Source organism: Nelumbo nucifera, chromosome 1 (assembly GCF_055504915.1).
Source record: "Nelumbo nucifera cultivar China Antique chromosome 1, China Antique-T2T, whole genome shotgun sequence".
NCBI classification, from domain to species: Eukaryota; Viridiplantae; Streptophyta; class Magnoliopsida; order Proteales; family Nelumbonaceae; genus Nelumbo; species Nelumbo nucifera.
In genome coordinates this window covers 175085196-175100100 of record NC_142649.1, presented here as the reverse complement: position 1 = coordinate 175100100, position 14905 = coordinate 175085196, and the positions used below count along the sequence as shown (strand labels likewise).

Here is a 14905-nt window from a genome sequence, read left to right as displayed (position 1 = left end):
GCAAGTGAGAGCTGAAATTGAAGAGATGACCGAACCAAGAACCATGATGGGCTATGCCAAACCAACCCTCACCGGGGCTGCTTCAAGCATTGTGAGACCACCTATAGCTACTAACAACTTTGATATCAAACCAGCCATCATTCAGAGGATACAAAACACGGTTCAGTTCTGCGGAATGGCTCATGAAGATCTGAACACTCACATTACCAACTTCTTGGAAATTTGTGATACATTCAAGCACAGTGGGGTTAGTGATGATGCGATGAGGCTCAGGTTATTCCCATCCTCATTGAAGGACAAAGCCAAGATTGGCTGAATTCTTTGTCGGATGGATCTATAGCAACATGGGATGAAATGGCTAGCCGATTCCTCTCCAAGTATTTTCCTCCGTCCAAAACAAAAAATATGAGGAATGATATCACCACTTTCTTTCAACGGGATGGAGAGTCATTGTATGTCATGGGAGCATTACAAGGAGTTGTTGAGGAAGGTCCCTCATCATGAACTTCTTGTATGGTTGCAAGTCCAAACCTTCTATAATGGGCTAACCGAAGCCAACAAGACCATTATGGATGCTACAGTTGGGGGTTCCATCAATAACAAAACCCCTGAAGTTGCCCATGCACTCATAGAGGAGATGGCTGCAAACAACTACCAATGGCATTCCAAGAGAGCACAAGTTAGGAGACAGTCCAGACTTCACAATGTGGACACCTATACAGCCATATCTGCGCAAATCGGTGCACTCAGCAAGAAGATAGATGAGATGCAGATAGTAGCCATGCATGTTCAGACCGTGACTTGTGAATGGTGTGGGGGAGGTCATATCAGCACTGAATGTCAAGTTGGAAATCAGTTTGTGCAGTCCCCCGAGCAAGTAGACTTTGTTGGTAACTTGCAAAGGCAGCAAGGCAATCTATACCCTCGTGCCTTTAACCCCGAATGGAGGAACCACCAGAATCAGTCTTGGCCAAATCAAAATGTGGTGAAACCCTTCCCCCAAAACTTCAATCAGCCGGAAAAGAAAACAAACCTAGAGGAGCTGATGACCAAGTTCATAGGAAGTGCAAAAACAAGATTTCAGAACCAAGAAGCATCAATCAAGAACTTGGAGAATCAAGTCGGGCAGTTGGCACAAATGATATCTGCTAGAGTACCGGGCACTCTACCCAACAATACCGAAGTAAATCCAAGAGAGCTGCAAGAGGGAGGTCGAGCTTCAGACTAAAAACAAGCGCTTATTGGGAGGCAACCCAATACTGATGAGTAGTCCTTATTCTTTATTTGTTTTATGATTTTCTTTCAGGTATCTTTCGAGTTTCTTTTCTAGGATGTTAATTTGGTAGATTGTTGATCTCTCTGAGTGTTTATCAGTCTCTTCTCCCAGTTTCTTGTGGTTCTTAGCAGCTAGAGTTTCCAACCAAAGGAGCCATTCCAGATTTCAGATTGCTCTTCAGGAAAGTCCTCTAATCCCTTTTATTATTTGATAATGCTCTTCCGAAAACTATCCTCATTTCTGAATTCATCTTCACATTCTATCACTAGGAACATTGAGGTTAATGTTCATGTTAAGTGTGGGGGAGTTAGGCCGTAGCTATGCACCTCAATCACCCCAACACATACATGCATTGATAGGTCGAATAAACTGAAATTCCCTCAAGATTATTGTTGTTTATAAGGTGAATTCCAAAAGGGAATACAATAAGTTGAGGGAAATCACTATAAGTGTTAGAATTTATTCTTGTGAATGATCCAAATTTATGACATTGCATGAGGTTAAGGAAGTCGAATAGGACTTTCATCATGACCAGCCCTAACTCTCTTCATGTGTATAATGCACTTGATTGACATCTTAAAGATCATTCAAGCTATTAGTTCACATATGAACCGTTAATGCATGAAGTTCAACAATTGCAAAAGAAAAAAAAAAGAGAGAGAAAGAGAAAGGGACAAAGTCCAAATGACTCAACTGTCATGAACTGAATAGTAAAACTAGCGGTTTATGATATGATTTCAGTCCCAACTCCGCTATTCCAAGCTGAATAGTAAAACTAGAAACTTGGAATATGAGTATTGTTATTTGCCTCTAGCCTGTGACCAGTGTGAGATGGAGCATAAAATGCACTCACACCAAAAAAAAAGGGGGAAAGAAAAGAATTTAGTGACGGTTGAGGTTCGAAGGGACAAAATGTGGTTGAACATTCAATTAGATGCATTAACAGATTTGAGACCGAGCTCAAAGTAATGGTTAATATTGGCAGTCAAAGAGCTGCTATACATATTGAATGGAAGTGAATGTTGGAGCATGAAGGATCTCATATTCTTCCCTTTCTTTGCTCTTATGTATGTGGTAAGAATGGCTAATCATAGGAATAAATCAGAATAATTATGCAGGTTTCCCAACCACTTGATGCATTCTCATTCTAAAATTCATCCGGTAGATGATAATAATCTAGGGGCTGAATGGTTTATGGGTGATATCTTTGCTTGAGGACAAGCAAAAGCTCAAGTGTGGGGGAGTTTGATGTGTGTGCAAGATACACAACATTTCTATTGTTTTATGCATGGTTTTGATGATAATTTGCATGCTTTCTCACCCTAATTGAGAATGATTTCAGGAATTCAAGAGTGTGGACCAGCTTAGGGGGAAGATAGCATAAAACCATGTTGAGAGGGCAAATGTGGAAGCAATTCGGCCCATCTAGAAGACAGGCCCAGTCGAGAGTCATAAAGAGGGCACTTTCGGCCCATAAAGAAGCAAAGCCTCATGGAGGACACTAAGAAGAGAGCCCAGCCGAGACTCTCCAAGGGAGACCTTTCGGCCCACCAAGCGGAAGGCCCAAGTGCAGCCCAAGTTGCAGCCCAAGGGGTCCTAAAGGCGGCTACCTTTTAGAAGAGAGAGGGTTGAAGAGAAAAGTATAAAAGGAGAAGAGAAAGGGGAGAAAAGGGTTCAAACCCCCAAAAGGAGAAAGGATAAAATAGAAGATCTAGAGGAAGAAGGTTGTTGAATGCGAATTGGAGGAGAAACACATCCAAGAAATTGAAGATTGAAGTAGAATTCTAGGTTGTCTTCTTCTTTGGTTCTGCGCAATTGGTAACCGAATTCAACTAGGGTTTCATGCAATTTTGTCAACTAATTTCTCTTCCTTGCTAGAATTCGAACCATGATTGATGATGTTTCAAATCTGTAATTAGTTCTCTAGGGTTATTCGATTGATTGGATTCATTCTTGATGTTTCTTGGTTAGGGTTTTAATTGTTAGAACAGTCTTGGACGAATTGTTCTTGATTCTTGGATTGTCTAAATTGCTTGAGAAAGAATTTAGGTAATCAGATCTGCTAATCAAGTACCAAATCTAACACATCTTAGAGATAATTTGTGTGATTCGGTTGGTGTTCATTCAAATCTAAATTGATGCCCTTCGAATTGCTTGCTAATCAAGTACCGAATCTAACACATCCATGGGGATTAAATTCTTGATAGAGATATAAGAATTGTCACCCATGGATAGAATGAGTTGTGCTCGAGAGAGGCTGCTCATGCCATTAGGGTTTCACCAAACCATGGCTGAATCCCAATTCAATTGAATAACTTCATGAATTAATTGTTGGACCGAATTTGTTAATGTTCTTATACAACCTTGCTTCTCTCTACATGAAGGTGGTTTGATCCGAATTGATTAGGATAGTTTGCTAGTTAGGAATTCAGATTTTGATTAGGTTAAGAATTTGGTTTATCAGATAACAATTGACTGATTTATTACTAGTAGTTGTTGGATAAATCCTCGTGGGAACGATACTCTACTCATCACTTTATTACTTGATCGGCTAGTACACTTGCTAGTGTAAGCAATACGCATCAATTCTCATACGTCTATTACGCCGAATTTGAATACCCAAAACATCAATTCTCAGTGATAATGCCATGAAATTTACGACACCACTGTCTAGAAGCTTGCTTGAGTCCATACAATGATTTATTCAACTTGCATACCTATCTTTCATGTCCTTTGGCTACAAATCCCTCAGGTTGGTCAATGTAAATAATTTCATCTAAATCACCATTTAAAAAGGTTGTTTTTACATCCATTTGATGTAATTCATAATCAAAATGTTCCACAAGAGTTAATAATATTCTAAGAGAGTCATTTCTTGAGACAGGAGAAAAAATCTCATCATAATCAATACCCTCCTTTTGAGTATAGCCCTTGGCTACGAGTCTCGCTTTATGTTTCTCAATTTGACCACTTGACCCTCGCTTAGTCTTAAAAACCCACTTGCAACCAATGGACTTTGCACCTATAGGGAGGTCAACCAATTCCCATACAAAATTTTGTTCCATGGATTTCATTTCTTCTTGCATTGCCAACACCCAATCATTTGAGTTTTTATGAGTTAGGGCTTCAAAAAAAACTATTTGGATCTATGACATCATCAATAGATGAGCCAAATAAATACACAAGAAAATCATCTGATATGGCAGACCTTCTCATTCTTTGGGAGCGCTGAGGTTCTTCTCTAGAAATTGTAGGAGGATTAATAGATTCAACAGATGAAGGTCTGAACTCTGAGAGTTCTTCAAATTCTACTGGTCCTTTTCCTTGGAATGTAGAAGTCTCTTCTAAAAATTCCACATCTCTAGACTCAAAAATTGCACTACTTAGGTTAGACGATTCAATCAATCGATAACCTTTAGATCTTTCATAGTACCCTACGAACACACACTTAATTGCCCTGTTAGCAGTTTTAGGTAGACCATGTTTGTTAATCTTAGCCACTGCTTCACAGCCCCAAACATGAAGATGATTTAAGCTAGGTTTCCTGTCAGTCCAAAGTTCGAATGGAGTTTTCAATGCTGCTTTGGTGAGTACTCGATTCAATATGTAGGCAGCCATTTTGAGTGTTTCTGCCCAAAAGGATTCAGGTAGGGTTGATCCAACAATTATACTATGCACCTTGTCCATCAATGCCCTATTTCTCCTTTTTGCAACTCCATTTTGTTGTGGAGTCCCTGATATTGTGGTTTGATGGACAATCCCATGATCTTGAAGAAATGCATCAAAACTATCATATTCTCCTCCCCTGTCAGACCTTATTGCTTTGATTTGTTTAGTAGTTGCTTTTCAACTTCAACTTTATAAATTTTGAACATTTATAATGCATCAGACTTGTGTTCCATCAAGTATATATATCCAAATCTTGAGTAATCATCAATAAAAGTCACAAAATATTTGTCCACCTCGTGCAACATGCCTAAAAGGTCTACATACATCGGAGTGAATAAGTTCTAAATGAGAGTTTGACCTAGTACCCTTAGGAAAGGGTTTTCTTGTCATTTTTCCTTTCAAACAGTCTATACAAACATTAAGGTCACTGAAATCTAGCGTAGGCAAAATATCATTTTAGACAAATCGTTCCAATCTCTCCTTAGAAATGTGCCCTAACCTTCTATGCCATAATAGGGAAGAATTATCACATTGCATTTTTCTTTTACCATTTTCATTTATGAATATAACATCATTTCTAGCAAGGAAACATGCATTGGACTTATTCAAATTTAACAGATATAATCCATTATGAAAAACACCTGAACCAATAATGTTTGCATCACGTAAGATTGACAAAGTATTGGAAGCAAAATGAAAGGAATATCCAACTGTATCCAATCTAGAAATGGAAAGAAGATTGCACTTCATAGCGGGTACAAATAAAGTATCCAATAAATCTAAAACATATCTTGTATCTAAGACTAATCTAAAGGTTCCTATGCCAGTTTCCTTCACTTTATGTGCATCTCCTATATATATTAGTATCTCCTCTCCATCATCAATTCTTCTTAGATTCTGGAACCCCTATACACAATTAGCAACATGAACCGTACAACCAGAGTCAACAACCCAGACATCAGATGGGGTGTCTAAAAATTTTACTTCAGAGATTACATAAGAAATACCTTGTTTCTTTTTCTTCTGTTTCAACTTTTGACAATCGCTTATGAAATGTCCAGGCATTTTGCAATAGTAACATATCACCTTATCCACACTGGTGGTTGGCTCAATGGCAGTCGGATTCGATTCAGGTTGTTTGGTGGGTGACACATTTTTACCCTTCTTATATTTCTTCTTTCCCTCATTGTCCTTCTTTGGACCTTTCTTGAAGGGTTTCCTTTTAGGACCCAAGGAAGTGAAATGAGCAGATTCTATTTTTTGTCTTTTCTTCCTTTCTTCTTCTAGAACACATTGATTTATCATCTCATTGACAGTCCATTTTGCTACACTTGTATTAAAGTTCACCACAAAGGTCTCAACGGATTTTGGTAACTTTGACATGACAGCATACACAAAAAATTCATCACTTAATTTCATCTTCAAATCTCTAAGTTGATAAACAATTCCTGGCATCTTAGAGATGAACTCTCTAACATTCATTCCAGGCTCAAAATTAATAGTGAAGAATTGTGTGAACAAGCTCATTGTGAGGGCTTTGGTTGATCCAGCAAGCTGTGCCTCTATGTTGTCAAGTGTATTTATGGCAATGTTGAAAATGAGAATCCCGGGTTTAAGAGGTTCAGAGATAGTGTTCTGAACTATCAAGAGTACTAGTTTATTTGCTTTGTGCCAAGTGGTGTATCTTGTTCTAAGTGCCTTAGAAGCATTAGGAGCAGGCTCAGATGGTTCAAGTTGGGTGAGACAAAAGTCTATTTCTCGAATTCCTAAGTAGGATTCCAATTGGCCTCTCCATCTCTTATAGTTATTATTGGTGAGAAGCTCAATAGGGTAAGGCTGATTAGGTCCAGCAAAAGTGTTCACATCAACTATAATTTTAAACCATCAAACTAATCATTATTTCAAAAAAACTAAGCAATCATGATGTCAATGGAGTATATTTATATCTAAAGTCCATACATCATGCATCACATCTAGATGTCTATGGCTTATCTACCCCCTCCTTTGGGCTGAGATAAATAGCCACGTCATCATTTTCAATGAATAAATATTGCTCAAACAAGGCAAGTTCTATATATGAATGTATATGATTTCCTCTTACTCCTTTAGGGTTAAGAAGTTCACTTACACACCATATACTTTCCTCCCTTGTGTCATTCCATCTTTATCACAATATTAGGTGTTGCCTTTGGGCTAACCATAACAAGAATAAAGAATGGTAATCACAACCTACATTAAGGTTCTTAAAATAACAAATAAGGATTGAACGCTTGGTTATCATGTCGTAAACATAAGGTACTTTGGCACCATCCATTTACTAAATGTCCCCAAGTTTCAATCAATAATGCAGCCTAAACGTATACCTTTTCCTCTAAGCATATAAAACAGAAATACAATATCAACAAATGCATCAAATAATTCATCTTGAACTTAAGGAGGCAATAAAGTTCAAAACCAACAAAAGAAATAAAATATGGAAATCTATAAAAGAACAAAACATCGTCAAATTCAAAAAAGAAAAACATTCAACAAACAATTGTCAGTCCTAAACCAATATGGGTTCACATAGGAATTCAAATAATTAAGATAGGAAAAAGAGGTAGTCAGGTCTAATTGAACGGGCTTGACAAAATCAAATTCAAGGCCATATACAACACTGAGATCAAAGGGTACACATTCAAAACCATTGAAATAGTAAGCATGGAATGCTTACAATACCAAAGGTATCATCGGCAACCAGCAGCCTTTGATACACTATTCTAGACAGCAGTAAGTTCAAGGTTTGGTCCCATGGTTAAGCCTTGTATTTTCGGCTAGAGAAACCCTTTTATAACAGTATCAAAAAATAAATTAATTAATAAATTAAATGGTTAAAAAAGACAAAAATTGATGATCATTAATCATTATATTTATAGTGATTGTAAATTATGAGGAAGAGTAATCGACTTAAATCCCAAACAACCTAATCTCTTCCAACCAAATGAAAAGAAAAAAACAAACAACCCATTAGTTAAGAGGTTTGCACGTCAAGCCAAACAACGCAAGACTTAAAAGATTAAAAAACATGATGGACGCAACGGAGACGAAGCGGTGTTAAATTAACAACAGCCTTATCATACTAATTGCTTTCAACAATTCTCGGTTCAGATGTATCAAATAGATACATAACGAAATTTCACTAAAATTAAGATGCAATGGAACTCCAATCAAACCGCTCATCAACTAATGAGTATGGCTCTGATACCAATTGCAAGCTTTTAAGACTCATTCAATTGATGAACTTGAAACAAATCAGATTCAGATATACATACTTATTTGCATTCCACTCTGAGATCCGATCATTGTTGTTGAATGCTTGTATTGTGCTTCTTTCTTTGTCAGCTCTTTGAATTCATTGATCTCTCTGGATCATGGGGCCAATAGTGATGGATCTAGAACCACTATGTGGTTTTTTATAACCCCCATCCAGAGGTGACCAGGACTCTAACAATTCTTATCACTAATTGAGATTAGTTTCCCATCAAACTAATCTCAATCCAGTCCTACCGCACTTAGAATCCTATACGTATCAAGTGTCAACCCAATAAATGAATATATTTTTTTGAAATTGACAAATACTAACACAATCAACATGATTCAATTAAAGAATAACAATAATCCGTACGATATAATAAACCAGTAGGAGTGAAACAAGGACCTGGTAAACCCTATTTTAAATTGAACTTATAGCTGCTGGACGAACTTCACATTTTTCTTTTTTCTTTTATTTTCCCTTTCTTGTGATATTTCTGAACAAAGGAAAAGGCAGCAAAAATAATTCCAGGTTCACATTTTTCTTTTCATTGGCCATTTCACCTTTTTTTGTAATCCAGCAATTTTTTTATTTTACCTTTTCCTGATTCTCAATTTCATTTTGCAAATGATAACACATTAACACAGAATAAGATTGGACCAGAGAAAGGAAAATAAAATAGAGCCATAACAGTTCAATTTTGCCCCACAAAAAGACGCATTTTTATAATGTAAATAATAAGGTTAATCTTATTCCTGTTGAACTATTAAAATTCTCATAAACATTCTAAGTGTAGCATTTGGCTTAGAGAAGTTAAAGAAAACTCTGCCACTTTCACATTTTGGAATACCCATAATCATAAGAAAGTAGGAAGCCAAGGATCAAACAAAAATGAGTCATTTTACCAATTACTTCATGATTTCTATACATACATATATATATATATATTGAAAATGTTGCAATTGATTTGGTTAAAACACTCTGATTTTACTTTCCAATTTAACCCTCAAAACTTTCTATTATTTTTCATTGCATATATTGTCATTGCAAAATTATTATGAAAAAAACACAAAATGAAGAAAACAATATTAATTACATTAAAACAAAGAAATACATAGAAAATTTACAAAACAAAATATAGAAAATCCTAAAAATTTCTATACCATACTAAAAAAATGAGAATGTTGCAATTAATATTGTTAAAACACCCTGATTTTACTTTTCAACTTTGCTCTCAACTTTCTATTTTTTTCCCATTGTATATATTGTCATTGCAAAATAATTATGAAAAACATAAAATAAAGAAAATAATATAAATTACAAAAAAAAACAAAGAAATACATACAAAATTTACAAAAAATATATATATAAATTCATAAAAATTAAAGAAAAATAACTTAAATTACAAATTTATATCTATACCATACTGAAAAAATGAGAATGTTACAATTGGTTTAGTCAAAAACACAAAATAATTGAAAATAACTGTGTTTTTGTATTTTACTTTCCAACTTTCCAACTTTACCCTTAAGTTTCTATTTTTTTTTTCCATTGTATATTGTCATTGAAAATAATTGTGAAAAAACACATAAAATGAAGAAAATAATATAAATTACAAAAAATCAAAGAAACACAAAGAAAATTTACAAAAAATATAGAAAATCATAAAAATTGAAGAAAAAACATAAATTACAAAGAAAAACCATAAATTATAAAAAAAATGAAGAAAAAATGTAGAATAAAATAAATATTCATATCTACTACCATATATGAAAAATGAGAATGATTTAATTAGTGTGGTTGAAAGACCTTGATTTTTCATACCATTTATACCCCTTAAAAATTAATGGGTCGGGAAGGTTGGGCTATGGTGGGCTTGGATTGAAATAGGGAATGTATGTTATCATGTGTGCGGTTGTTAAATAGGGCCTGCAACTCATGTCCTCAGTCATATGCAACATTGTGACGCATTATGAATTGTTCGATTGTTTTATTCTTAAACAAATGTGTGGAGGTGCTCAACATACCTAGAAGGTGTTTGCATACATGTTATTTTAGTGATTGGTTTATAAATTTTGCTTCCAACTAATTTCTTTATTTTCTCTTACTTAAAAATTAAGAAAAAATGTTTTTAGGCTTAAACATAAGTTATTTAATAATCATCTTAGATAATGACTTTTGCTATTCAATGGTTATTTGAGTAAATTAACATCTAGCTTAGTTTACTTACAACCATTAATTGTAATTATTTTCATAGGTTTTAGGTTATCATAATACAAGAGATCAGTTAAGAGTGGCGTCACCAATTCTCCATAAATTTTGTATTTCATTGGGATGAGTTGTATCTGTATATAATGTTGTTGAATGCGATTTTATCATTGATTTGGTGCATTAATGTTTCAATCTAAGGCATTTGCAACCAACATTATATGCATATTACAAAATTCAAATCTTAGCATTTTGTGAGGATAGTCTTTTTTATGTACTATATAATTGTCTTAAGACTTGAACGGTATATGAACTTTCATCTATGCCCAATATGTAAAAGCATAGTCAAACATCACCATCAATATCAAATACCACGTCGCACGGGCCATTCCACTAGTTAATTAAAAAAAAAAAATAGTAATAAACTGCACTATTGAAGTCCATAAACAAGTAACGCTCCAACTGCTGCAATTCCAGCCAATAACCCAACTATAACCCCAATGGGAGGCAACCCACCACCAATTGGTTTTCCAGTATTAACATCATAACGTGCAAACCGCTTCTTTGGCGCTGAACATTGTGGGCATGCATATGTGTCCGGCTGCAAAATATATAAACTTCTCTCAAGAAAGCTTCAATTTTGAAGGTATTTAATCAAAGTTAATATGTATATTCCAGATTTATCATACAGCAGAGTAACATCATTCAAATCAAACATGACTTTGACCACCCCATAAGTCGGGGAAATTTTATAAAATCATATTTTAGGCCTCTGAGTGAAATGGTGGAACAAGGTTATACTGTCCCCACCAGGGATGATAAAGCAGATATTGGACATGGGTATATAATACCAACTTTAAAACTTTAACAATGCCAAAACTCAAATTCTTTGTTGTTTGATTAAGGTGATTCAAATATGTTTTTCCTATATTATGTGCAATATACTCAAACTAAAGAGATGAAGACAGTAAAGCTTTACAAGAACCCAAGTTAAAAAGATAAAGAATATAATGGAATCTACATAAGCTTATATTTAGTGGGTACTCTCCACCGTGAATTGTTTTTCTCGTTGTCAACTGTAGCCCTTGTTTTTAGTAGGTACTCTGAATCCTTGGATTTGATCCGAAGTCTTCTCTTTCTTTAAGAAAACATTTATTCAAGTACCCTCCCCCCCCCCCCCCCCCCCTCCTTGCTGATGCAGCATATTTTAGAAACAAGAAAAAATGATAGCATTCAAAATGGAGACCACCCCCTTAGATGGTGTTCACCAATATGTATGATTTTGTTTTTCAAAACAAAAACAACTGCCACAGCAGCAAAAAGAATATAAATTTGCAACATTAACATATTGATTTTAATCAACCAAAATTTATTAAAATAGGTCAAGCTAACACATGCACAACCCAAATTGAGAAATTGGGTCAAGACCAGCCAAAACCAGGGCAGCATGCAAAATAGGTTGAGAACCACCATCCCTGTTTTCTAAAACTCTTATATACGAATTCTGAGCAAAACAACATAGCAAATGTCAAAATATCAATATGGAAGAATTGAAGAATCATGTATCCCTGCATTTGATGTTCAGAAACAATTGAATCCCCCCATGGTAGACTAGAAATATAATCTGGTCATTATGTATGAATTGGTGAACTTTATATAAAAACCAAAGGAGATAAGTAGGCTTGCCTGCTCTTCAAATGGTTTCTGTAAGGTATAAACATACCCACAATCAAGGCATATATGAGTTGCTCTGGCCTGCAAAATGGAGAACCCCATTTGATAATTCAACATAAAAAGTACATATCATTTTTTCCCTCTAAAGTAAAACAATAAGTTCATGAGAATGAAAGGAGGCTTACCTTTTGTGCTTCAGTTAACTTCCGTCCAAAGCGAGGTGGTGCAGGGCGCTTTGGTAACCGCTTTACATCTACATCCACACCTCTACACAAAAAGATGGAAGTGATAAGTGTAAGAAAAACAGTGTCCTTGTTAACATACCAATAAATTGATACATTATGCCCATAAAAATGTAAATTGTAACAAGTTCTGGTGTTGGAGATTTTTCTTTTCAGATTCATCAGGTTTGTTTTCCATCCCGCAAATCCACTTTGCAGTTCCAATTATATGTTAAAATCTTTAGGGCAGGGTTTTTGACCCATAAGCAAAATAGTAAAGTGATATAGAATGAGAAAAACTCCACCAGTTTGAGCTTGTCTTACATCACCGGTCTCAAGCCTAGATAAGGGAGAGTGGTGTCAGGTTGGCAGCCATCATAAAATCTTTTGCCAAACTCTTATGAGCATAGATCCTGAATTGTCATTTCAATGATGATGATGTAGGATGAGAAAGAGGAAATCCTACAAATCTGTCATAGGCAGAATAGATAAGAAGAAATGAAATATATAGATTATATGATAGAGAATGCTTGAGAATTAATTTAGGATGTTTCTAGTATGTCCAGGAAAGGAATTTCTAGGCTTAAGATGAAGAAAAAAAGTAAAAGCTTTGAAGGTGTTTAGATAGGGGACAAAACCAGTTATAGGTGCAACATTGCAGAACAAGGTGCAACATGAAATAGCTACAAGCTAATGATAATTAAGATTTTTACTATATACTTGTACTAAGAAGTGGTAAAAATGTTTTGAAGACTTGGAGAGAAGACATGGCTCTTGATTGAGCACAATGGCATACAGGATTCATCTAACCAGCTACAAGTAGTTGAGGTTAAGGCTGAGTTGAATTGACCAAGAATAGTAAATTTCCAAAAGACTGAAACTTAAACATATGACCACCTCCACCTCCATGATTTCTCTTGAATTTCAGCTCCAGCCTCCAGCATTATAAATTCAAATATACCATGGCTCCCCATTCAAAACCTCACAACCATGTCCTTGGAGAAGTGTTATGATTTTAAATGCTACATGCTTTACAAAAATAGCTAACAAAAAGAGAAATGGCATACTAATGAAAAAAAATGGAGAATGAAATAAAAAATAAGAAATTTGGCACGTACAGCCTCTGGCTCAAATGAGAGATCATAATGTGTCCAAACAATTAGTCAAAAAAGCTATGTTGCTTGTGGATTTATCAAAAAATCTATGTTGCATGCGGTACTTCTCATTGCACAAGAAAAATTACCTAGGGATACCAATGATCAGGCTAGTAAATATCAAGTTCCAGTTGTTAATTGCCACCAAATGGAGAGATGTGTTGATTGCACAGAGAAATGTCAAACCCAGGAGTGGAAACAGTGCGTATGTCAAGCTGGTTTTATAGCTATTGACTATCTTAAGCCAGGTCGAGTCAGGTCAGAACTCCACCTAATACAGAAATTCTCAACCGATACCTTTTTGGGGAACTAAAATTGATGAACTTAATCAATGTCTAGAAAAGAGGACAAAATGCAGTAATATTCAAGATTCTTTACACGTTGCACTAACTGCAGAGAGTAAAAAGATCAACTGAAACCCAATATATATAATGTCCATAGACCCTTTTGACAATGCTAGTCATTTGAAAAGAGGAGAAGGGAGGACCTGCTAACTACAAAGTAGACAGAATCAGGCTTTGCTTGAATGGCAGTTTTGGTGAATCCAAGTTTATCTGCGGGCCAAAGTTCGTCCCCGAAGAAGCTGCTTGTGTATAGTACCTGATCCCCTACCTTGAGCCCTGCCTTTGCAGCGTTCCCGCCACTCTCCACACCCTAACAGAAAAATGGTTTCATTGCCCAAAACAACCCAAGATTCAAAATTGCATCCCCGAAAAATGCCCTCGTTGGAGTTGTAATTTTATGATCGAAAAGCAAAAAGAAGAAGAAATTTAAGAAAAAATAAAGAAGAGAAAACTCACAGTGATGACAACTCCACCACCTTGTTTTTGGCCTAAAGTGAGACCTAAAGGCTTGTCGACTTCAACTTCAATGTTCTTTGCAGCACCAGCAGTCCTTGCTGTGATTTCGAGATTTCTTCTTCTGAGCTTAAAACCGCTCCTCTTCTTCTCTGCTATGAAAGAATTTGGCAGACCCCTTTTAGCATCGGGAAGTGAGAGACCTTGAAAGGAGGTTTTCTAAACAAGATAACGGAGATAAGCAGAGAAATCAGTGGTTTTTCTTTAGTGGGTTTTCATTTTTTTTTTTTTCTTAATTTTGATTTCAATTTCAATAACGTACCTGGTTGTGAACAGGTGTGAGTGATTTCGGAGGAGTTGTGGTGGTGGGTTGAAGAGAATGATTTCTGGTTAATGTGGAGCAAGAAGAGGAAGCAGCTGCAGCCACAGCCGACGACATCTTCTTGATTGATCTTTGATGAGAAGAATGACCGAATGAACGACTGAATGAGGATGCATGATTTGCAGGGGAGAGATGAAGTAAAAGAAGTTGGTGATCAAAAGTGTTGGATTTAGCTCGTGGACAGGAATGCGAGACGAGATAACCTTTTAGTGGCGGAGAGGATGGCAACTAG

General features: G+C 35.8%; 1 protein-coding gene and 1 non-coding gene across 2 annotated transcripts; both read right to left on the bottom strand.

Annotated features, from left to right (window-relative positions):
* Window positions 1-402: 402 nt before the first annotated feature.
* On the bottom strand, window positions 403-507 carry LOC148804187 (small nucleolar RNA R71). Its single transcript, XR_016081713.1, has one exon. It is a non-coding gene; the product is annotated as a small nucleolar RNA R71 (small nucleolar RNA).
* Window positions 508-10695: 10188 nt separating this feature from the next.
* Window positions 10696-14825, bottom strand: ENH1 (rubredoxin family protein). Its single transcript, XM_010257415.3, has 6 exons — window positions 14614-14825; window positions 14295-14510; window positions 13982-14148; window positions 12305-12386; window positions 12132-12200; window positions 10696-11046 (listed from the first exon to the last, which is right to left on the bottom strand). Exons 1-6 carry the CDS (start codon window positions 14728-14730, stop codon window positions 10876-10878), a joined length of 822 nt encoding a protein of 273 aa, XP_010255717.1. The 5' UTR covers window positions 14731-14825; the 3' UTR covers window positions 10696-10875.
* Between the last annotated feature and the right edge of the window lie 80 nt (window positions 14826-14905).

What these genes read in the sequence shown, in the direction of transcription:
- ENH1 (XM_010257415.3), bottom strand. Translation starts at nt 14,730, where the DNA reads ATGTCGTCGGCTGTGGCTGCAGCTGCTTCCTCTTCTTGCTCCACATTA. An exon ending in GTGGTGGAGTTGTCATCACT is followed by an intron (nt 14,149 to 14,294) that starts GTGAGTTTTCTC and finishes TTTTTCTGTTAG; the next exon opens with GGTGTGGAGAGTGGCGGGAA. An exon ending in AGAAACCATTTGAAGAGCAG is followed by an intron (nt 11,047 to 12,131) that starts GCAAGCCTACTT and finishes TATATTTTGCAG; the next exon opens with CCGGACACATATGCATGCCC.